The sequence below is a fragment of the Camellia sinensis genome, chromosome 4 (assembly GCF_055761805.1).
Source record: "Camellia sinensis isolate YWXY chromosome 4, ASM5576180v1, whole genome shotgun sequence".
Classification (NCBI taxonomy): Eukaryota; Viridiplantae; Streptophyta; class Magnoliopsida; order Ericales; family Theaceae; genus Camellia; species Camellia sinensis.
In genome coordinates, this window is record NC_138964.1 from 106,471,097 (window position 1) to 106,494,246 (window position 23,150).

A 23,150-nucleotide genomic window follows, 5' to 3' on the forward strand; every position below is an offset into this window, starting at 1 on the left:
TCTACTGACAAGGACCACTTGGGGAATAGGTAGATGGGCCACAATCCTCAACAATGATATAAACAGATATATATATATATATATATAATAGATGTTTCACAATAAATCAATGATTAAATGAATCAAGATCAAGAACAAACTCAAGCCCAAGAAAGGGATAAGAACCTACATCTTCTCTTTATGAATAAGAGCAAATTAATACCCAAATCTATGCTATTAAGTGGAGAGCGTTGATTAATGCAAATCATTTCTTGCTGGAATGTTTGCTTATTAAAACAAGGGATTCATCAAATTTATTGAAACTCCTCATCTAGTCATAAAACAAGGATGGTTACACTGTTTTCTATATTCACAAATGATTAAGAGGGGAGGTTTCAACTTCCTTTGACCCAAAATTTCTTGTTTTACATCCAAAAACAACCCGAAGGAAAAGAACACAACTCTCTCGGCATCAAATCCCAAGAATCACTCGAGCAATCCTATGAAACAACCATTCTACTCATCATCTTTGAGCAAAGGTTGGAACACATAGGTTGAATGCACTTAAGAGATAGGATATATGAAGAGGAAGAGTGTAGTAACAAGAAAGAAAACTACTTGACTTATTGAATGTGTGCATAGATGGCTAAAAACTACTCACAATCACATCCACAAGGGTCCAAAAGACATAAAAACTTGATGTTGGAGCAAGAAAAGCAAGAAAGTAAAGAAAAAAACTATCAACTTAATGGATAGGTGGCCAATATTACTCCCTCCAAAGTCAAGAGGGTGGTAGGTAGGATGTATGGTCACTTTGATTCACAAACTTCCTTGTTCATTCCCTCAATTCAATTTAGATGTCTTGTTTAATGTCCAAGGTCCTTAGCAAGGTACTTAGGATCAAGCTTCAATGGAGTTTGATGTCCAAAGTCAAGAGGGTGGTAGGTACGATGTATGGTCAAGAATAAAAGGGTCAAGAGGCTCTTAGGAGCTTTGGGGCAAAAACCAACCCCTTGAAATGAGTTGTTGAGCTCTATATAGAGCTCAGGGTGTAAATAGTTGAGATATTTCTGGTAGGTAAAAAAAACAAACTGAAATTTCCAAAAATACTCTGTACCCAAAACATTCAGCTAGCCGTTCTTCTTGGTGAACAGTTGAGTGCTTTTGCAGCCGGCCACTATATGGTGTCCGGCCATTCAGTAGGCACATTGTCGCCATCACTAAAACCAGTACTCTGCTACCACTTCTATCGCTACAACCATTACCTTACCACCACTTTCACAAAAATCACACCACTACCATCATCATTGCAAGAACCACCACTACCACCAACTACTAGTGTCACCTGCCACCATGACCATCGCCACCACAACCACCACCACCACTGCTACCACCACACTATTACCTTACCACCACTACCACCATTTTTACAAAAAGTCACACCACCACCATGACTATTGTGAGAAAAACTACTCTATTACTGCTACTCATCACTACCACCATCATCGCCACTGACAGAACACTAGCTTACCACCACCACCAACGCTACAGTGACCTACCGCCGCCGCCACCATCCTAGTACCATTGCTATCACCACCACTGATATCGCCACCAATAACACTACTCACACCATTACTTCCAGAAAATATCATGATCTATATAACTTGTTTGTTACTAGCTTGTTGAAAAAAATAAATAAATAAATATCACATTCCATTAATTTAAAGGCATAATCAAACATGAGAATGAAAATTATCATTCTATTCCTATGTGAGCCAAAAGACAATGGAATGTAAATGGATATTCTATTCCATTCAACTTTGTATTCCATTCGTACACTCACTCTATTCTCACTCCATTCCATTCAATCGTTCCAAACATTTGGAGTTGGAGCAAGGAGTTAGATGAATTCCAATTGATGAAAATTTTACAAAACACGAGATTCACGGGTATGATTAATGGTAGTAAGTGGTTTTAGGTAAACATAATGTAAGACATATTCACTTTTTATTTCATATATGTAATTCATTATGTAAAAATTCCTAACGCAAATACTAAATAACTACTTGTAAATTACTAACGAATATAGCCAAAATCCATTATTCAAAAGACGTTTGACATTGAAAGTGAACTAATTAACTTCATCATAATTAATCATCCAAATTGCCAAAGACTAGTTTGCTAAATGATCAGCTGACTCAAATACGATTATATACATACACCTTGATATTTTAATAAGAAAAATGTTATAAACTCCAAATTTTTTACCAATTGAATAACTAAATGTCTCACATATAGGTGTAGGGTTCACAAAAATGTGAACCCTACACTACACCCATGTGAGACATTTGGTCATTTATTTGGTAGATTTTGTGGACCTTACACCTATGTAAGACATTTGATCATTTATTTTGTAGAAAATTTAGATCCCTAACATTACTCTTTCAATAATAAATCACCTTTTAACATTCTTTATTTTTATTTTTTTTCCCTCCTCTGATTGGGTGGGCAAATGTATGATGCCGCTAACTCTATCGCTCGATATTAGGTCATCCTTCCCCAAATGGAGCTGGACTTTCTTTTCTTTTCCTTTCTTTTGCTGGGAAAGCTAAATGGAGTGGGATAGAAGAAAGAAACTATTTTTGTTAGTGAGTTTGTTCACCAAATGTGCTGTTATCAGATGGCTAGAAAAGTTTGGCCAAGTTAAAGATTTTGTTGAACGTTTTTTTTATTTATTTTATTTTATTTTATTTTTTATGGAAAAAGGTCAGCATCGATCAGTGGCCTAAACTTGCATGGTAGTTGGTCAGATTGGAATCCTGCTCCCCTTTGAAGCCCAGCTGGTGGATTTGGTTATTTCATTTCACACCCCTTTATATTTTCATTTCCATATTTTGGTATGAGTGCTATATTAAAAAGAAAAAAAAAATGATATTCGTATATTTTTATCAACTTTTGTTTTTGTTTCGGTTTGTTTTTTTTTTTTTTTTTTATAATTTTAAATCTTGTTTGTGAATTCACAAAAAAAAAAAAAAAATGTCATTTGTATTATATTTAGAAAAAATAATGATATGGTAACTGCATTGGGTGTCGAATGTTTTTTAAATAGGGATTGATTTTTTTATGCTCCCCAAAGAATTGGAGATGTTGATGGGCCATATGAAATCACCACGGATCCCATAATTTGAATTAGTTATTTTGTTCAATTATGCGTATGGATTATTTATATAAAAAAAATCAAATTAATTTGATAATCATAGACCATGATTTTATCAAATTTATTTGTAAGAGAATGAAATGTCTATTTTTAAAATTATCATTATTTATAAAAAATAATCAAATTAATTTGATAATCATAGGCCACGATTTTATCAAATTTGTTTGTAAAAGAATGAAACGTCTATTTTTAAAATTATCATTGTTTTGCAGCCAAATATTAGTCAAAGCATGTGGTTAAATTATCAAATTAATTTGATTTTTTTATACGAATGATCTACACACATAGTTGAACAACATGAATAATTTAGATCGTCAAAATGAACTTGTGAAAGGCCTCACCACATAACCCAACAACACCTCCAAATCTGTCCCTTTAAAACAAATGGTGACTAATTAGATGATGTGATTAGTACACATAATATCTAACATAGTATTGAAATGTGATTATTTACCATAGAGCTTACCCGAATCGATTGTATTTGAATGAATCTGATTCTAATAAAAAAGGGTTAGGAGAGCATTGATAGAGTAGAATTAAGTATAGAATAGATAGATCAAAACTGTCGAACTCAAGATAAAATATTATCACTAACTTAATTAAATTAAAACTTTACACTCAAAACTCAAAAGAAAAAAAAAAAAATCCAACCCTTTGCCATTGGTAATCATAAGAAAAATTATGATATGTCCTTAATTTACGGGCAAGCTCTATGGAAAATAATCTTTTGATAATCAATTATTGAGTCCATATATTAATTTTGGCATTGTTGGAAGGGGAATGAAATTGGAGTGGTTTTTGTTGCATCTTGTAACGACTGCGTGACCCCAAAAAACTGGCCCCTCACCTTTTCATTCTTATGTGATAAAACAAGTCTTAGCATACTTAACCACTTAAAACATTCAATTAAAAAATAAATATTTGAATGCAAATCTTTAGGAGGTGAAAAGGAAGGTTTGGTGAAAAGAAATTCATCCCAAAATCTCAGCCTTTCATTTCTAGTATGTTGACTAGAATACCCTTTTTGAATGGTGAATATTCTTTCATTCATTTCCTAGCAAAATTGTTAATAATTTAACAAATAAAAAATTTCAAGTTCAACTTAGGATTTTATGATAAAAATTGGTCAAATAATTTTCAAGTACCAAGAGCTAATCTGACATTCAAAAACCATGTTAACACTTTGAATACTCAATTCTTAAACATAATTATTATAGGATTTATTGACCTAAATATTTTATTTAAAAATAATAATAATATTTATAACCCCTTTCTTACCTCTGGGTAAATCCACCTAAATATCACTTTTCCAACAAGTCTTTCTTAATTTTTAGAGCAAGAAACGGAACTACAGGAAAGCTTTCTTTATATGTATAACCAATCTTCCCATTACCTCTGAAAATTCATAGTGTGCTTCTTGCATAACATTAGAGGCTGCCCAACGACTTCTATGAGAAAGACGGCGCATCAGTTCATCAAAAAGTCTAGTATTGAGACGTCCTGAGTGAAGAGGTCTTAGTAAAGAGCTTCAGATCTGATTCTTGTTGGATGTACACCAAGGTCCCATATTGGAATTGGTTGCCTTCAACAAGATTTTGTGCGGCATCATAGCCAAGACGGACTAATCCCATCCCAACAGTCAATGTCAATGGTACTTCTCTAATTTGATCAAGAAGCATTCTCCAACCAATAGGCTTGGACACTAGACTGCTCGTGCCCGCCCATTTTGTCTCGGCATCGGGATCCAACCAAAGGGTCAATCGACTCAGACAGCATAGTACCTGCGTCTGCTAGAATTAAGGTAAATGTCTTGTAAGGACATTAAAGAGGCCTAGAACTATCATTCTAGATAGTCTAATGGTATCCTATATATGGGTTTACAAATGCTTAAGAATTGGGCCAAAGGCATCACAAGATCAAAAGAAGCCATCTTGATTCGAACTATAAGTGGTTCTTGTTTGGAGAAGAATCAACAGAATCTTTATTATAAATACGTGAACTCTTTGGCTTAAATCGCATGGTAACTTCCCTTTCCATCGGTTACCCGCTGCCACCTCTCCTCTCCAATCCTTAATCAAACTTGCTATGGTTTCTTTGGGATGACTGAGGAGACAGCCAACCAAATGATCAGTAAAACGAGTCTACTTTGATACAATCACTTTCGTGTTCAGGGCATTGTCCGAGTAAGTAGGTAGCACCTACCAAGCAAGGCTTTCTTGAAGAGGCTAGATTGGTTCCTTTTCGGGGCCCACCCTTCGATGCTGGAGGAAAATAGGAACAGACCATCACCTCAGCAAGAAGTTCACCGACTATGAACATTAACAAATATGACAAGTGTGCGATGGATTGTCGTCGTAAACAAATCCCAATCGAGCTAATCTATCAAGTGAGTTTCGTACCCGATGTAGCAACTAAGAACAATAATTGGATCACGCGAGCAACCGTGCCTCCACTAAATGATTGAGCAATGGCCTTCCATGTCCTCTCTAAATCTTTATCAAATTCCTTTTATTTTATATATATTTCCTAAGGTCATGTTTGATTCAAAAGACTAATAGTGAAGTATTAATAATCTTATTAAATTAGTGTAGGATTCACTATCTAATTGGATTAATATCCATTGGATTAATAATCCCACCCCTACCTCATTACTAATAATCCCACCCCTACCTCATTACTAATAATCCTACAAATTTGTTGGATTAATTATCCATTGGATTAATAATCCTAAACCAAAATGTTAAAACAAACATGAGATAATTGGGCCCACGGATTAATAATCCTAATCTCATGCTCTAATCCACCTAATCAAACATGCCCTAAGGGTGTTTGGAAATTTTGTCTGACTAATTTCGACTCTATGTAATTTCTTCATACGTATATCATATAACGAGTGAAGACAGTTGTTTAATTACAGTATGTTTTTAAGTAAATATGGTATCCTATAATTAAAATCTTATTATTTAATATTCAAGTTTCTCTCAAATTAAAATTTATACTTGAGAGAACTGGAGAAGTTCGTGAGAGTCACTATGAGACTCGTTTCGATAATTCAAATATTTCATTTTCTAAGACTCTTAGTGTATATCATTTATGAAAAAATTAGGTCAATCTAATAATTATTATAATATTTTTATATTATAGTATTTGTTTATGAAAAAATGAACGACAATTATATTTTTAAAAATATATATTTTTTTAAATAAATATAATAAAATAAAAATGTTATAATTATCAAATAGATTTAATTTTTTTCATATATAATATATACGAAAATTTTTACAAAATATATAATTCAAATTATCAAAACCACATCTTTTCAAATCTCCTCAAATGCAAATTTAAATTGAAAGATAAACCCTAAACTCTTATATGATCATGTCATATTTTGATAAATTGGATTGTGGAGATTCGAAGTCATGTATTCAACTCTTTTTCAAAACTTTATTAATTAATTAATCAATAATGAAGTAAACAAAATTGAACACGTCTCAGACGTGTGAGCGTATAAATAGTTACTAATATCTTCTAAACCCAAACTGAAAAACTAAATTCTGAAAATCAAATCAAATCAAATCAAATCAAATCAATTCAATCGATCCAGAGAGATAAAAGAATTTGTAAGTGTTGTTCAAGCTTTCAATTTGCAAAATGGACGCAACAGATGAGACTTTCGATGCTTCTCGCATTGGCATCGATGAAACCTATCGGCCTCTACCTTGTCTCTACTTTGCTTTCATGTCGATCTGGTTAGTCTCTGCTTGTTCTTGGACCATCAACACCTACAAAAACCGCCATTTTCAGGTCCAATTTAAGCTCAATTTCACTTATTTTCTCATTAGGTTTTTGTCAGTTTTCTCTTTTGTTTTTGCTTTGTAATGGTCTGTTTGGTCGCTGAGAAAATTTTGAATCTTTGTGTCCTTTTAATTGCTGAGACTTTTAATCTCAGATTTTCAGTGTTTGATGGCTAATAAATATTTGTCAAACTGGTAAACTATCTAGTTGTTAAAAAATAAAAAAATAAAAAAATAAAAAATAAATAAAAAAATAAAAAGAAGAAAAAACTTTAGAATCGTCATCGTTTGGGAACTGAGAAAACGCAAATTGCAGTGAATTGAACCTAATACGATTTATTTAGCTTAGTTAAGCCGTTTTCTTGGTCTTTTATGATCATTAGTATTACTTTTCTGGAAAGAGAAACGATGAGAAATGCAAGAAGATTCCTAATTTGCATTTTTTTTTATTTACTTTTTTGGGATATTTATCTGTGATTTGTAAGTTTGGATGCATTTATTCATTTCCTTTGTTGTATGAAATTGTTGTTTTAAGTCAGTTCTTCAATTTGATTTATTTAAACAAACGCACGTTTAGTGATTAGTTTTGATGGATAGATTGTGTTCTTTTTCCAATTTCAGAGGTTGTTAACTAGGTTTCCTTTTATGGTCTATTTGATTATGGACAATATGATAGTGAGGAAATGACTACAAAACTTTGAATCTTGTATTTGTCATTATCTGTTGCTGTAGAAAAAGCTTAGTGTTCGATTGATGGTCCCTTTGGTTGATCAAAAACATTAAGAACAGAAATGGGTTCAATCTTTATTAGTCAATGTTTGGTGGCAGACCCCAAAAAAAAAAAGAAAAAAAAAAGTTAGAAATTGTTAAAAGGAGAGAATTTTAAGATCTTAATCTTATGGTTCTCATTGATTGGGCCTGGGAAAAGTGTAATGTGCTGATTTTTTGGTCCATGGGGTTGATTAAATTATAAAAACAAAAATGACATCAATTTCTGAACCATCAATGGTAACTAAAAATTTATTAAAGTTTATGAAACAAAAAGAAAGATTTCAATATTAGAATTCTCATTGTTCAAGATCCAAGAACACTATTCAATGTGTTTGGTTTTAGTTTTCTGAAAATTGAGTTTTTTTGTTTTTCATAGTTTTTTATTTTTAGTGAATATTTTTAAAATTTTAAGCAATTTTTTTACATTTTTTAGATACACCTTACTTAGATGTATCTAAATAGTAAAATATTTGTGAAAAAATATTTTAAAAAATTAATAAATGCACAAAAATACAAAAAAATGTACTGAATTTTCTCTTCTTTTTTTTTTGGGGTATTTTTTGGTATTTAGTGTATTTTTAAAAGATTTTTTTCACAAATATTATACTTTTTAAGTGTATTTATGTTAGGTGTGTCTAAAATGAAAAAAAAAAAAAAAAAGCTTAAAATATTAAAAAAATTCATTGAAAACATTAAAATACGGAAAATAAAATAGTAGAATTATCTGAAAGCTGTTTTCTGAAAATCATAACCAAACAAACTGATTTTTTTCTGGACAACCTTTTTCAGGCAAATTTCGGGTCCTACAATAAAGACACAAAAATAGTGGCACAACTTTTCGATTTATTAATTATGATAAAGTAGGCACAATCCTCTGTGGTCTGTTCTATTACAAATGAACAAATCTTCACTGAATCTCTGAAATGAGTTGCAATCTAATGGCTATGGAAGTTTGTGTCGAACAAAACCAACTGATGGATTTCTTCAAGTCTTCAAATAGAGAAGCTTGAGGAAATTATGCTTGGTCGATGGCTTAAATGGCTTGGTCTTGAATAAACTTTAAAATGATCTCTGAAAGAAGAGATCAAACTAGTAGCTTTTCACGACTGGACACCTATGGCTTATTTGATGTGTGAGAGAACTTGGGAGGATTGGCACACATTTGGAGTGCTTAATAATCTTCTACTAGAGTCTTGAAGAACTTTGGAGAGAATTTTGAGAAAAGATTTTGGCAAAGCCTTGCGAATGCTTGAGAGCTATTGCAGGATCTTAGACAAGCATCCCTTCTTTTATGAAGGGGCTTCTATTTATAAGCTCCAGAGAGGGCTGTTAATTTTGGAAACCCCCCAATATTTAATTGACTTTAATTTCCAGATTTAGAGAAATTTATCTCTCATTTTATGAAAATAGTTTGTATCTTGAATTTGAATTTCTCCCCAATTCTAACTCTTCAAGAGATTTTGACACGTGTCCTTGTGGGACCCGCTGCTTTGAGTTGGACCAATTATTTGATCCATTGTCAAAACAGGTTGACACATTTCTTTTGATATGACCCATATTTTGAAATGGCTTAAGTTCAATGGTTTTCGTGGGACCCACATTGTCATGCCCCAAACCCACCCCTATGGATTAGAGTCATAACCGGCTAGTAATCATGAGATTACTTACGGCCTCAGTCAAGATCAAATCATATTTAATAATAGGGGGCCAAATTGTGGAAGCAAAATTTACAAAGATTGTCCAATTAGCTGTGCATACATGGCTCATCCAAAACATTCTCATATGTGTAATAACTCACACTATACAAACATCCATATTATGTATGTATTACATAAGTCAAGGATCATTCAAAAGTCAGTATTAACAGGAACCAAGGTTATACACAGATTTGGTCATATGTGACCACAAAAGAACAAAAAGAAAAGAAAAACAAAAGTAAGGCCTCTTGCGTGACGCGACCTTGGTTGACTCCTCAAAACTTGGTTTCTCATTGCTCACTGGGGCTGGAGCTAGACATCACGTTGCTCACCACATACACATAAATAAATGAGTGAGCTAACGCCCAGTGAATAATACCAAAGTAAAGGAGTTCATGAATGAGATTCGTTTAATCATAAGTTATAAACTAAACTTGTTGATCGATATCAACGCAAAACGACCTTAGGTCCAACACATCATATATCATGTCCATATTCATATACCAAACGACCTCGGATTCAACTCGTATTTGCAAAACGACCTTTGGTTCCTTATATATAAAACGGCCTTGGGTCCAATTCATAGGCAAAACGACATTCGGTCCAATATATGCGGAACGACCTTGGGTCCATTATATGTAAGATAACCTTGGATCCAATTCATGTACGAAACAACCTTAGGTCCAACCATCCATATTCACGTTTGTGCGCACTCATGATCCATGATCATGTTCACATTCACCTTCGCATTCAACACGACCTTAGGTCCAATCATTTCTTTATTTGAAGCGGCCTTTGGCCCATTTCATAGTTATACAAAATGGCCTTAGGCCCATTTTATATTTTCTTCAAGTAAACCGAACGGCCTTGGGCCCATTTCATAATTGCTTATCAATACTTCACATATTTTACATATTTCATTGCGAACCAAGCGGATAGAATACTCATTCACAGTATCAAATCAGAAGTTTAGAAACTTACTACACAGGTAACATTTAGAAAATAATGTATACACAAATTATCTGTAATAAGATATTACTCACAGTGTTTAAGTGCTTGATTTGTCCTTGCACTTGACCCTATATAATTCATAACACATTAGGTCATAATACAATTCAATATGTTCTTTAGTTTGCTTAGTGTTCTTAGGCTTCTTTCGTGTCCTTTAATTCATTTAGGATGCTCAATGTGTGCCTAAGAATACTCATATATGGAAGAGAACAGAAATTGGAGCATGATGCAGCTTTTCAAAAATTCTGAAATAGGGCACCTCACTCAAGCGCCGCTTTGGTCGCTCGAGCAGTCTGTAAAACTTTGTAAAAGTACTGGTTGCATGAATTTTATGCTCGCGCGAGATTTCTGTCGCTCGAGCGACAAGCCACGCAAAACAAAGTTTGCTCGAGCACAAGGTTTGCCACTCAAGCTACCGTGCAATTCTCTGCAAAACTTTTGGGAGCTTGCATTTTACGTTCGAGCGATAGTTTCTTCGCTCGAGCGACCTACACGAATTTTGGGTTCTCTAGAATTTTGTTTGAACTACAAACACACATTCAAGGGCCCAATTTCATGCTTGACTCACCCAAATATGTCAAAACACTTCCAAATACATATATTTGAAGTTAACTCAACCCATAGTTCACAATTCCATGGATTTAACAAAATTTGAACCATAAACTCGATACACTTATAGTCCATGTTCTATATCATGCATTTACAAGCTTTGAGACTAAAGATTGGACTTCAAAACATAGCAATTCATGCATGCATGTATCAAACAATCCTTAATTCCACATGATTAACATGCTATATGGTCAAATATGAAGATTTATGGCAAATTTCTACATGCATGTACGTCTTGATCATGTTTCCTATCATCTTAGCTCAATTCATGATCTTAGCTACAAACTCATTTTCAATTCATATGTTTATGAGCTTAAACTTATGAATGAGGGTTCAATTACTTACTTAGAACCTTTGAATCTTCTAGAACTTAGCCAGTTCTTGAGTTAAGCCTTCCAATTCTTCAATCACCAAGCAAAACCTCCAAGTTGAGCTCCCTCTCTCTCTAATTCTCCCTTCTCACCCTCTCTAAAGTGTACACCTCAGATTTTGAGCTCAAGAAATGAGCTTAAGCACATTTAGCTTCTATATATATGCTTCCCTAATCAAGCTTAATTAGAACCAGTTAATTGTGCTTAATTTAATCAATTTAATGTAATTTATTCGATCCGAATCAACTTTTAATTAAATCTCACTGTAGGCTCTAAAAATTACGCTAATTGCAATAACACAGTCAATTTCGGTTTCTGTAGCCTCTACGGCCTTCAATTTCAAATTATAGCAGAAAAGCAAATAGATTTCTCTACGGTGGACAGATATAAGTTCGAAATCACATCTAATCACATAATTAGTATGCAAATTCAGACCAAGCATATAATCACAAGTATAGTTAACAATTAATAGTATATCATAGAGCAAGGTTGTTACATTCTTTCCCCCTTTAGGAAGTATGGTCGCGCAAATTTATGTTACCTTCTGCCGGAAACAAATGTGGGTAGTGTTGTCGCATCTCTTCTTCATTTTCCCACGTGGCATCATTTCCATAATGTTTCTTCCATTCCACTTTCACCATTGGAATGGATTTGTTTCTCAGCTGTTTTACTTGTCGGTCAATAATCCGTTCTGGCCATTCCCCGTACTCCATGTTTTCGTCAAGTGCTATGCGGTGATAATCAGTTACGTGGAATAGATCTCGGAGATAGCCCCTCAACATTGATACGTGGAATACATTGTGCATTTGTTCTATTCCTGGTGGCAAAGCAACCCTATAAGCAACTGGACCAAGCCTCTTTAGAATTTGAATCGGTCCAATGTAACGGGGTGGTAATTTACCTTTTTTACCGAATCTTAATCGTCCTTTCATTGGATTCACACGGATGAACACATGATTACCAACCTCATACTCAAGGAGCCTTCTTCTAACGTCCGTATAACTCTTTTGTCAGCTCTGAGTTGTCTTAAGCCTTTGTTAAATAACTTTGATTTTATCGGTAGTTGTTTGCACAAGCTCAAGTCCAAGCAAGACCCTATCCCCAACTTCAGTCCAGCATATCGAAGATCTATATTTTCGGCCATACAAAACTTCATACGGTGCCATATCAATACTAGAGTGGAAACTGTTATTATACGCAAATTCAGCCAATGGTAGGTAAGCCTCCCAACTACCTTGAAAATCCAAAGCACACATGCTGAGCATATCCTCTAGAGTCTGTATAGTCCGTTCCGATTGTCTATCGATTTGTGGATGAAATGCTGTATTAAACCTCAGCTCTATTCCCATTGTCGCTTGAAGACTTTTCCAGAATCTAGATACGACTTTCGGATCTCTATCCGACACAATAGACACCAAGACTCCATGTAAACAAACAATTTTATCAACATAAATAGTGGCTAATCTATATGCATCATACGTGGTTTTCACAGGCAGAAAATGCGCAGATTTAGTTAGTCTATCAACTATAACCCAAATAGAATCCATACCTCTAGGTGTCTGAGGCAGGCCGACAACAAAGTCCATGGTTATGTGCTTCCATTTCCATTCCAGAATAGGGAGAGGTTGAAGTAGACCTGCCAGTTTTTTATGTTCAGCCTTAACTTGCTGACACTAAAGACATTTAGACACATATTCTGCAATTTCACGTTTCATATTTGGCCACCAATAACTCTGCTTTAAGTCCTGATACATCTTCTTGTTACCCGAATGCATAGCAAACATCGATTTATGGCTTCATCGAGAATTCTCCTTTTTAACTCGGGAATATTTAACACAATCTGTCTTGGAATTTCAACACTTCATTTACAACACTATCCCGGTTTCGGATTTGCTTCAAATTCATCAACTATCTTTTTGAGGAATTCATCCTCCTTTCGTTTCTGCTTGATCTCATCGATGATTGTTGGTTCGGCTGAAATGGCAGCTATCAATCTGCTTTGCTCATGTAATACTACTCCAATCCTAGATTTCTCAAAATCTTGCAAGATTTCCTTATGTTCAGTAAGTAGGCAAGCTAAACCCCCCGTCGATTTTCTACTCAAGGCATTAGCAACTGTATTGGCTTTCCCAGGGTGATACTGAATTTGAAGATCATAATTTTTTATTAGTTCAAGCCATCTTCTCTGCCGCATATTCAACTCTTTCTGAGTAAAGAAGCACTTCAAAATTTTGTGATTCGTGTAGACTTCGCATTTCGCCCAATACAAGTGATGCAGCCAAATTTTCAAAGCAAATACAACTGCGGCCAATTCCAGATCATGTGTTGGGTACTTCTTCTCATGTGGTCTTAATTGTCAGGAGGCATAAGCAATTACTCGTCCTTCCTGCATTAATACACAACCCAGACTTTTATAAGATGCATCACTATTAATCACAAAATTTTCCGTACCTGTGGGCAATGTTAATACTGGTGCAATAGTCAATCTTGTTTTCAGCCCTTGGAAGGCAGATTCTCTTTCATCACTCCATTCAAATGGTTGTCTTTTGCATGTAAGTTGGGTAAGAGGTATCGATATTTTTGAAAAATCTTTCATAAATCGCCTGTAGTACCCAGCTGAGCCCATGAAACTGCGGACTTCCGTCACATTGGTTGGCGTAGGCCAGTTCACAATTGCTTCTATCTTCTGTGGGTCTACTGAAATCCCATCTCTATTGATGACATGCCGTAAGAAAACAACTTCATCCAACCAAAATTCACATTTCTTTAATTTAGCAAATAATTTCTTTTCTCTAAGTGCTTACAAGGCGGTTCTTAGATGTTGTTCATGTTCAAGTCTACTTTTTGAATATATCAGAATATCATCAATAAAAACCACAATAAATTCATCAAGGTAAGGCTTAAAAATTCGATTCATAAGATCCATAAATGTTGCAGGGGCATCAGTCACTCTAAACGGCATAACAAGAAATTCGTTTTGACCATATCTCGTTTTGAATGCGGTTTTCTCAACATCTTGTGCCTTTACCTTCAGCTGGCAGTACCCAGATCTCAAATCAATTTTAGAAAATACTTGTGAGCCCTGCAACTGATCAAACAAGTCGTCAATACAGGGTAAAGGGTATTTATTCTTTATCATTACCTTGTTCAGTTCCCGATAGTCAATACATAGGCGTAAAGTTCCATCTTTTTTTTTCACAAATAATATCGGTGCACCCCATGGCGAATAGGAATGGCAACGGGGCGGGGCGGGACAGGGCGGGGTCGGGGATCACACTCCCCGTCCCCGATCCCCGATGGTGAAAATTTCCCCGTCCCCGGCCCCAATCCCAGACGGGGAACCTATCACCGTCTCCGCCTCCGCCCCCTAACGGGGATCGGGTTTCCCCGGCCCAAAAATTCTCCAATCCAAAAAAAAAAAAAAAAAACAGTAATACAGAAGTCTTGTGTATAACTTACAGATCAAATACATCAAATACAACATCAAATACAAAAAAAAAAATTGAGTGTGTTTCTGAGTGTCTTTAAGCTCCAATTCAATACATCAAATCATCAACAAAATCAATTTAATGGGTGTAATTTGTCCGGGCACAATACAATCTGGCCCTGCTGCTTCCACTATAGCTTCGTTTCCCAACCCACTTCCAATTGGATTTGGGTGCTGCAAATTTCCATCCAAAACACCCATAAATTCAAAAAGTTATCAAAACCCATTATAAAATTTATACAAATCGACACAAACATACTCACACACAGGTTCATATAGATAACAAGAGACAAATAAAACAATTATCATTCAAGACTCAGAAAACAATACCATAAATAAGCTTATTGAGAGAGAGAGAGCGAGAGAGAGAGAGAGAGAGAGAGAGAGCTTCATGATAGAAAGGGTGTAATTGGAATGAGGGGTTTGGGAGAGACGAAGAACAGCAGAGTGGTGGATTTTGGGGATGGGTTTTCCACTAGAGAGAGAAGCCCTCCATGGCACATCTTTATGGCACAATAGATCAACACAAATCTGAGATCTCTCACTAGCCAACCTTCATTTTCTCTCTCATCCCATTTCCGTGATCCGATCCTTACAATCAACTCGTAAGATCTGCAAGAAATCAACAGCTCTCTCTTGCCAAAGACAAAGGAGGAGGAAGAGGGAGATCGGCGGTGATGGGAGCACCTGCAGTAGATAGAGAGAGGGAGAGAGTTTGAGAGAAGATAAGTGTGTGAGTGGGAGAGACGAGAGAGGCTGAAAATAAGGCTCAAATAACCCTAAACATATAGATATATGTATATATATGGGGAATATTAGGGAATTATTCGGGGAATATTCGGGGTGGGATCGGGGCGGGGATCGGGCCGAGTCCGGGGCTGAAACATGTATCCCCGTCCCCGGCCCGAATATCATCGGGGATTCATTTGTTAATACCATCCCCAGCCCATCAGGAGTATTTTTCGGGGAATAACCGCTCAATTCGAGGTCGGGGGGTCGGGTCCCCGTCGGGCCGGGTCTCGAATGCCATCTCTAATGGCGAAGTACTTGGTCGGATGAACCTTTTGTCAAGTAGGTTTTGCAATTGTTCTTTTAGTTCTTTCTTTTTAGCAGTAGACATTCTGTAGAGGGTTTTTGGGATAGGCTGGGTGCCTGGGACAACATCAATGGTAAACTCTATTTCTCTGTCAATCAATCCCCCTGGCAGTTCATCAGGAAATACATCCGGAAATTCTCTAGCAACAGAGATACTATCCATTTCAACATTCACAGCTTGTTCAGTCAAGATACTACAAAAATAACCCTAGCACCCTTTCCTAAGCAGTTTACATGCTTTCATTGCTGAAATCAGATAAGGTGGAGGCAGTACCCCATTACTCACAAATTCAAATTCAACATGCCCTGGCAGTTTAAACACAACCTGCTTTGTTACACAATTGATAGTAACACAATATTTCGACAACCAATCCATACCTAGAATTATATCAAAGTGTCGAATGTCCAAGGGTAACAAATCCACATATAAGATAGCATTGCCAATTTGCATATCACAAACACGATACACAAATGTACATAATACAAATTCTTCAGATGGAGCAAATACACATAACAAATATGGCAATGACTCTAGGGGTCTAGTCAATCTAGATGCAAATATAGTAGACACAAAGGAATGCGTTGAGCTGAAATCAATTTACACAAAAGCGTCTTGATTGCATATAGAAATAGTCCCTGAGACAACAGCTTCAGTATTCCGTGTATCACCTGGGACAAGTGCAAAGACTCTCCCCTGTCTCATTGTGTCCTTGGTAGTAGCAGGCCTCGTAGTATCACCCAGTTTTGGGATGGATCCGGTTGAACTAACAGCTGGTTTCCTACCTTTTTGCTATTCAGTTTGGGTGCAATCCCTTGCCATATACCCCATTTCACCACATCTATGGCACGCCCCGAAAATACGGAAACAAACCCCTCAATGTTTCTTATCACATTAAGTACATGTTGGTGCCGTATTTCTAGTGGAGCACAAAGTGCTTGAGGACCCCGTGTTTTGTTTCTTTGATAATTTGTTCCTTGAGAACAAGCCTTGCCTCTTAGCCTTCCAGTCAGCTGGTGGTTTGCCTTAGTTGGCCATGTTAATTTCTGACATTAAAGCTTGATCTAGCACATCAACATAAATGGACAATTTTAACAGATTCACCCTTTCCATGATGTCATTGTGAAGACCATTTTCAAACTTTCTCACTTTTTTATAGTCAGTGTCAACCATATATGGAGCGAATCTAGCCAATTCAGTGAACTTGGCTTCATACTCAGCTACAGTCAGATTACCTTGCTTCAGTCCTTCAAATTCCGACACCTTTCTATCACGGACACACTGTGAAAAATATTTCTCATAAAAGAGTGCAAGAAACTGTACCCCAGTCAATGCCCTGGTTATCATCACGGATTAGCATCCACCACCTTCTTACTTCATCTTCCAATGTAAATGTGGCTAATTGTACTTTCTGTGTCTCCAGGCATGGGAATACTTTAAAAAACTTCTCAATACCAAGGACCCAAGCTTCGGCCTCCAATGGGTCCACACCCCCGTGGAACGATGGTGGCTTCATTTTCTTGAATTCTTAGTGAGAGCTATTGTTCGGTCATCATTCTGCAAATCCGGTATAGGTTGTACTGGAGGTGGGGGTTGCGGGGGTTGCTATTGTTGTTGCCACTGCTGTTGTTGCCTTAGTGTTTCTGCCATATCTTGCATCATTCTCTTCATTCGGTCTAGCCGAGCAGTGGAAGATTCTTCTAGCTCATCGGCTCTTGTTTTCACCATTATCTAATGAAACTTGCATTATAATTCATACAGAAGATATACACAATATTCATATACAGAAAGAGCACATTCATACGATTAGGCAATAGTTATATATCATACAGTTGCATACTTTGCGTCACTTGGCAATTTCTCAATGCATTCAAGCATATATTTATCATATGAATGCAACTTAGATCTTTCTAGACACTCTATTGCTCATTTGGACAGGTGTGTGAGTTATTACTCGTGCTCTGATATAACTCTGTCATGACCCAAATCCGCCCCTATGGATTAGAGTCACAACTGGCTAATAATCATGGGACTACCTACGGCCTCAGTCAAGAATCAAATCACATTTAATAATAGGGGGCCAAATTGCGGAAGCAAAATTTACAAAGATTGTCCAATTAGCTGTGCATACATGGCTCAACCAAAACATTCTCATATGTGTAATAACTCACACTATACAAACATCCATATTATGAATGTATTACATAAGTCCAGTATCATTCAAAAGTTAATATTAACAAGAACCAAGGTTATACACAGATTTGGTCATACGTGACCACAAAAGAACAAAAGGAAAAGCAAAACAAAAGTAAGGCCTCTTGCATGAGGCGATCTTGGTTGACTCCTCAAAACTCGGTTTCTCATTGCTCACTAGGGCTGGAGCTAGACATCCCGCTGCTCACCTACATACATATAAATAAAGGAGTGAGCTAACACCCAGTGAATAATACCAAAGTAAAGGAGTTCATGAATGAGATTCGTTTAATAATAAGTTATAAACTAAACTTGTTGATCGATATCAACGCAAAATGGTCTTAGGTCCAACACATCATATATCATGTCCATATTCATATACCAAACGACCTCGGGTCCAACTTGTATTTGCAAAACAACCTTTGGTCCTTTATATACAGAACGACCTTGGGTCCAATTCATAGGCACAACGACCTTCGTTCCAATATATGCGAAACAACCTTGGGTCCATCATATGTAAGACAACCTTGGGTCCAATTTGGGAAGATTTAGAATTAAAGTCACTTGTGAGTGTGCCTTACTTAAAAGTTAAAAAATTACTAGTTTGGGTGTCTTACTTATCATGGGAGGGGGGGAAAAAAACAAAAAAAAATACAAAAAAAAAACAAAAAAACAAAAAAAACAAAAAAACAAACAAACAAAAAGGAAAGAGAACCTAATAAATTAATTTGTCAACAATGTCTGTTATTATTTAAATGTTTTATGAGCTTTCCATGAACGAATCAGTTTGTTGTTATTATTTTGCTAACTTCCGTTTGCTATTTTTATGCACTAGAGCAGGCAAATAAATTGCAATGGACGCTTGCATCTGTTCCATTAATTAAAGCTTTGCAACTCACTCTATCATTCCTCTTCTGGTACGTCCTACTTGTAATAAATAATGAAATGCCTATAATCTTTGTCATGAGACAGAAACAAAAATTATAAAGTAGAATGAAGTTCTCTTTTTGCAATTTAGAGCTCCAGCAATGCTTTTGCTACTGGGCTAGGCATTCTATTGCAACCAGTAGAGAACTGCAGATTTGTGTACTATGGAACATGATCATTACTTTGTTTTTTTCTTTGACATACTATATTGCGAGACCCTTCAGCACTCAATATAATTGAGTCCAAATGTCACGTCATATAAATCTGCATACATACACACAATCATACAATCATATATATACATGCAAGTAGGAGGTGAAAACTTTGGAGGCTTCTACAGAAAATTAAAACAACATGATTGGTGTTAGCATGTTATTTTTGAATTTCTGGTAATGAGGCATTTCTCAACATAATTGTATTATCCATTCCAATTGTCTTGGTTCTCATTTCTTTTGTTGCAGAAACTATACTCAGATTTCAGAGCAATGTTCTTGCAGGTATTCATGCTTTAATCTTCACACGTGCTCTCTGTGGATGTCATTTGGGGTATATGTAACTGGGGTGCTCTTTCAGACTACTTCTTTTGTGTCCTTCTTGCTCATTTCCCATGGTTACTGCATTATGTGTGAGCGTCTTTCAGTGGCTGAACGCCGTACTACAGCTGCACTGGGGTGTGCCTTCTACTTGACTCTTGTTGGTTACAGAGCATCTGTACCTTACTTCTCAGTGAGTATTCTCATCTTGGAAAGCTGTAATAATTACACTGGTGCTTTTTATTTATTTGTCTAGTTCTTCTACCTGAGACACTAATGCCCTTCAATTTTTTTACGTTTTTTTTCAATCCAGGTCCTTCTGCTCCTTAATTATATCGTTTCCTTCTATCTGATATTTCACCACATATCTCGGAATCTGTTAGTTCTAAAGGAACAATTAGCTTTTATAGAGGATGAAGATGTCCATTTGATGCATGATGCAATTTATACAAAATACATTATGTTCAAGTATGCACTAAACATCCAATGCTCTGTGTGTGTGTGTGTTTGTGTGTGTGCATGCGCGTGCGTGCATATGAGTTCACGCTTGTGCATGTGTTAGTGTGTTTTGGATTCCCATGATATGGTCTTATGTTGTATATAAATGGCCTTTACAGAGATATTAATTTTTAATTTTGGTGTATTGTTTGTATTTCACTGTCCAGGAAGTTTCAAGGTGCGATGCAGATCATAGCAGTGGCAGAATTTGCGGTATGAGTGTACTGATTTTATTGATTTTTTAAATTATATATAAAAAGGTCACATATGGAACCTTGATCCGCTGACAATTAAGCTTTTTAATTTTCAGATATACATTAACATGGATGGCTCCTTGGAAAACTATTGGCTTCGATTGTTTGTTCGAGAATGGGCACAATTTTGCATCTTTCTATACATCGGGTGTGTAAGAATTATATATCATTATGGATTTACCTTCCTTCTTGACACTTCAGTTCTCACTTATTCATGAACTTACTGACCATGACTAGATTCAGTATACTCGTACAACATACATAATTGTTCCTTTGTTTGCCTTCAAACCCATTCTAGAGTTCATCGTTCATTGTTTTTCTTTTTTATTTTGACAGATGGATTTTCAGGTCACAAGACTTGGCACCACATTTCTCTGTTATGCCCACACTAAAGTCTAAAGGGCAAGCAACAGTGCCTCCCATCTACAGCGTTGTAAGTTCTAATGGGAATAGATTTGAATGCTACAAAAGAGTTACCCCAGCTAAGGTTTTTTCGGTGAAATTTTTACTGTGTATACTTCATCCAACAAAAACTGGTATCCCTCCCTTGTTCATGTGTCCAATAATGTTTGTTCATTGTTGAGAATCAAGCCATGAAGTGTTTTCAATTTCTACAATATCCAACACCATCTAAATTCAACGCAGAATAGTGAGAGGACACCATTGAAAACATCAAAATGGGTCAAGCATGTCGCTTATATGGTTGGTCATTATGATGGAGGAAGTAATAGATACTGAAACAATATACTCAGGGTGACATTTGAACATTTTCTATTGAATATAAAGTGATTTAATGAATATAGCATGTCTAGCGGACATTCCACCTATTACAAGAAGCTTAAAAGGTGGTCCAAACAAACTATCCTATAAATTTATATTGAATATAAAGTGATTTCAATGGATATAACATATCTAGCAGACAATCCACCTATTACAAGAAGCTTAAAAGATGGTCCAAACAAACTACCCTAAAAAAGGTGGTTCAAGCCAAATTTTGTAATCGTGCAGTTAAGAAAAAGTTAAATGAATTTGAGATATGCTTATGCTTTCCTGATTTCTCATAAGATAACTCGTGTTACTGCAGGAAATGGATGCAGCAACATTTAAAGATTTTAGTAGTAATGAATGGCATATTGGGGTGGTAAGTAATGGCACAGCTCAAATTCACAGACATACGTGGATATATTTGCAAAATCAGTAGTAGTCCATCTATTGTCTTAGAGGTGTTATCCACCAACTGCCTGCTTACCTGCATGTGGTCCCTTGATTTTTCAGAAACCAAAGATCAAGGACCTGTTTGGTGTAGTTTTTTATAAGCTGAAAACTGATAATCAAAAAGTAGAAGCCAAAAGCACTTATCCCCCAGCTTTTAGATAATTAGCTTTTTCAGCTTGTTTAAATGTTTCTGCCTAATATGATAGAAGTTGTACTATACAGTCTAAAGCAAACTCCCAAATAAAAAATAAAAAATAAACTATGAGCATCACATATAAGCTACACCAAACAGATTTTGACAATGCTAACTTTGGTTAATGTATATTGTTCAATATTTATGTTATTGGTTTATATTTATGCTGACATGTACTTGTACCTCTTTGTAGCCAACAGCCCCTTCCCATGGCGAAAACTCGAGGGATTCCATTCTAGTAATAATTCAGCATCCCCATGCATATAGGTTGACTTCAGTCAATACTATGTCACCAAGCTTGGCTCGTGTTGTAGCTAATTCTTCCACGGATGCCGATTCAGGTTCTTTTTTCCAACAGTCATGAACAAAGCAAATTCTTAGGATGAAGTGGTTCAAGATGTTTGTTCACATAAATCGACTGATTGTAAGACTGATCCATGAAAAGTTTCAGCACATAGTTTTGAGTTTTATTCGTCTTTGATACATAGTTTTTCTTGTTATAGAAACCTAAAAGCAAGATTATTATTTTTATTTTTTTTGTCGGCAAGAGGGATCTTTGGGTTCGAACGCCTTGGGGTCTGGTGCTTTTCCATTTCACCAAGGGATAGTCTGGGGACCCAGACTTACCCACCCAGAATTTTCTGGGCGGGTGATTTTGTGATAGAGATTAATTTGTGTAGTGTGGGGTTCATGTAAGTTGTGGTGGAGATTAATTTCTAGGTAGTTTCTAAGTTAATAAGAGTGGGTTTGTAGTATTACTCTTTCACCAGTGGCCCTAGAAAAAGCAAAGATATGCAAGTTCTGTAAACGCTATTTCATTTCAGTTGGGCTAAAAACCTGCAGCCCGTTAGTTATGTATCTGAAAATATTGTTGATTAATGAAAACTGTATATTCTTTACCCGTTGTGTTGGCTTACTCGTGCACTGAATTTTATTTTTCTAAGCATAGTTGTGAATTATGATAATTGCTCCATTAGTCCCTTTTTTCACCATAATAGTTGCAGTGCTTGGAAGGAAAATCACATCCATGGAAATCTTTCTCGACTTTCCTAAACTAGGTTGCTTGAAAGTAGTCACTGAACTTGATTGGGGCTAACATTTCTGTGTCTCTAAATTTCTCACTTCCTATAATATTTTGAGACGAGACAAATTTGGAATAGAAGATCACATGCCCTTGATTGGTGAAGAACATGAATAGATCCATTAATACTTCAACGAAAACGGTGAAATTCAAAGAGAAATAACAGAAATTCTCCCATTGTTGACCAGATTTGCTGCGTAATTCTGAGCAAAATCAAATTTTGAGAC

General features: G+C 35.8%; 1 protein-coding gene across 2 annotated transcripts; it reads left to right on the forward strand.

Annotated features, from left to right (window-relative positions):
* Positions 1 to 6,660: 6,660 nt before the first annotated feature.
* On the forward strand, positions 6,661 to 22,740 carry LOC114286848 (uncharacterized). Of its 2 annotated transcripts, none has more exons than XM_082865853.1 (9): positions 6,661 to 7,000; positions 19,063 to 19,139; positions 19,647 to 19,875; positions 19,996 to 20,150; positions 20,348 to 20,393; positions 20,491 to 20,582; positions 20,771 to 20,867; positions 21,519 to 21,575; positions 22,036 to 22,740. In XM_082865853.1, the coding sequence occupies exons 1-9, from the start codon at positions 6,848 to 6,850 to the stop codon at positions 22,204 to 22,206; spliced, it is 1,077 nt and encodes a 358-aa protein (XP_082721979.1). In that variant the 5' UTR covers positions 6,661 to 6,847; the 3' UTR covers positions 22,207 to 22,740. The 2 variants fall into 2 exon arrangements, with proteins under 2 accessions (XP_082721979.1, XP_082721980.1); XM_082865854.1 differs by having other exon boundaries at positions 6,722 to 6,945; positions 19,058 to 19,139.
* The last annotated feature ends 410 nt before the right edge of the window (positions 22,741 to 23,150 follow it).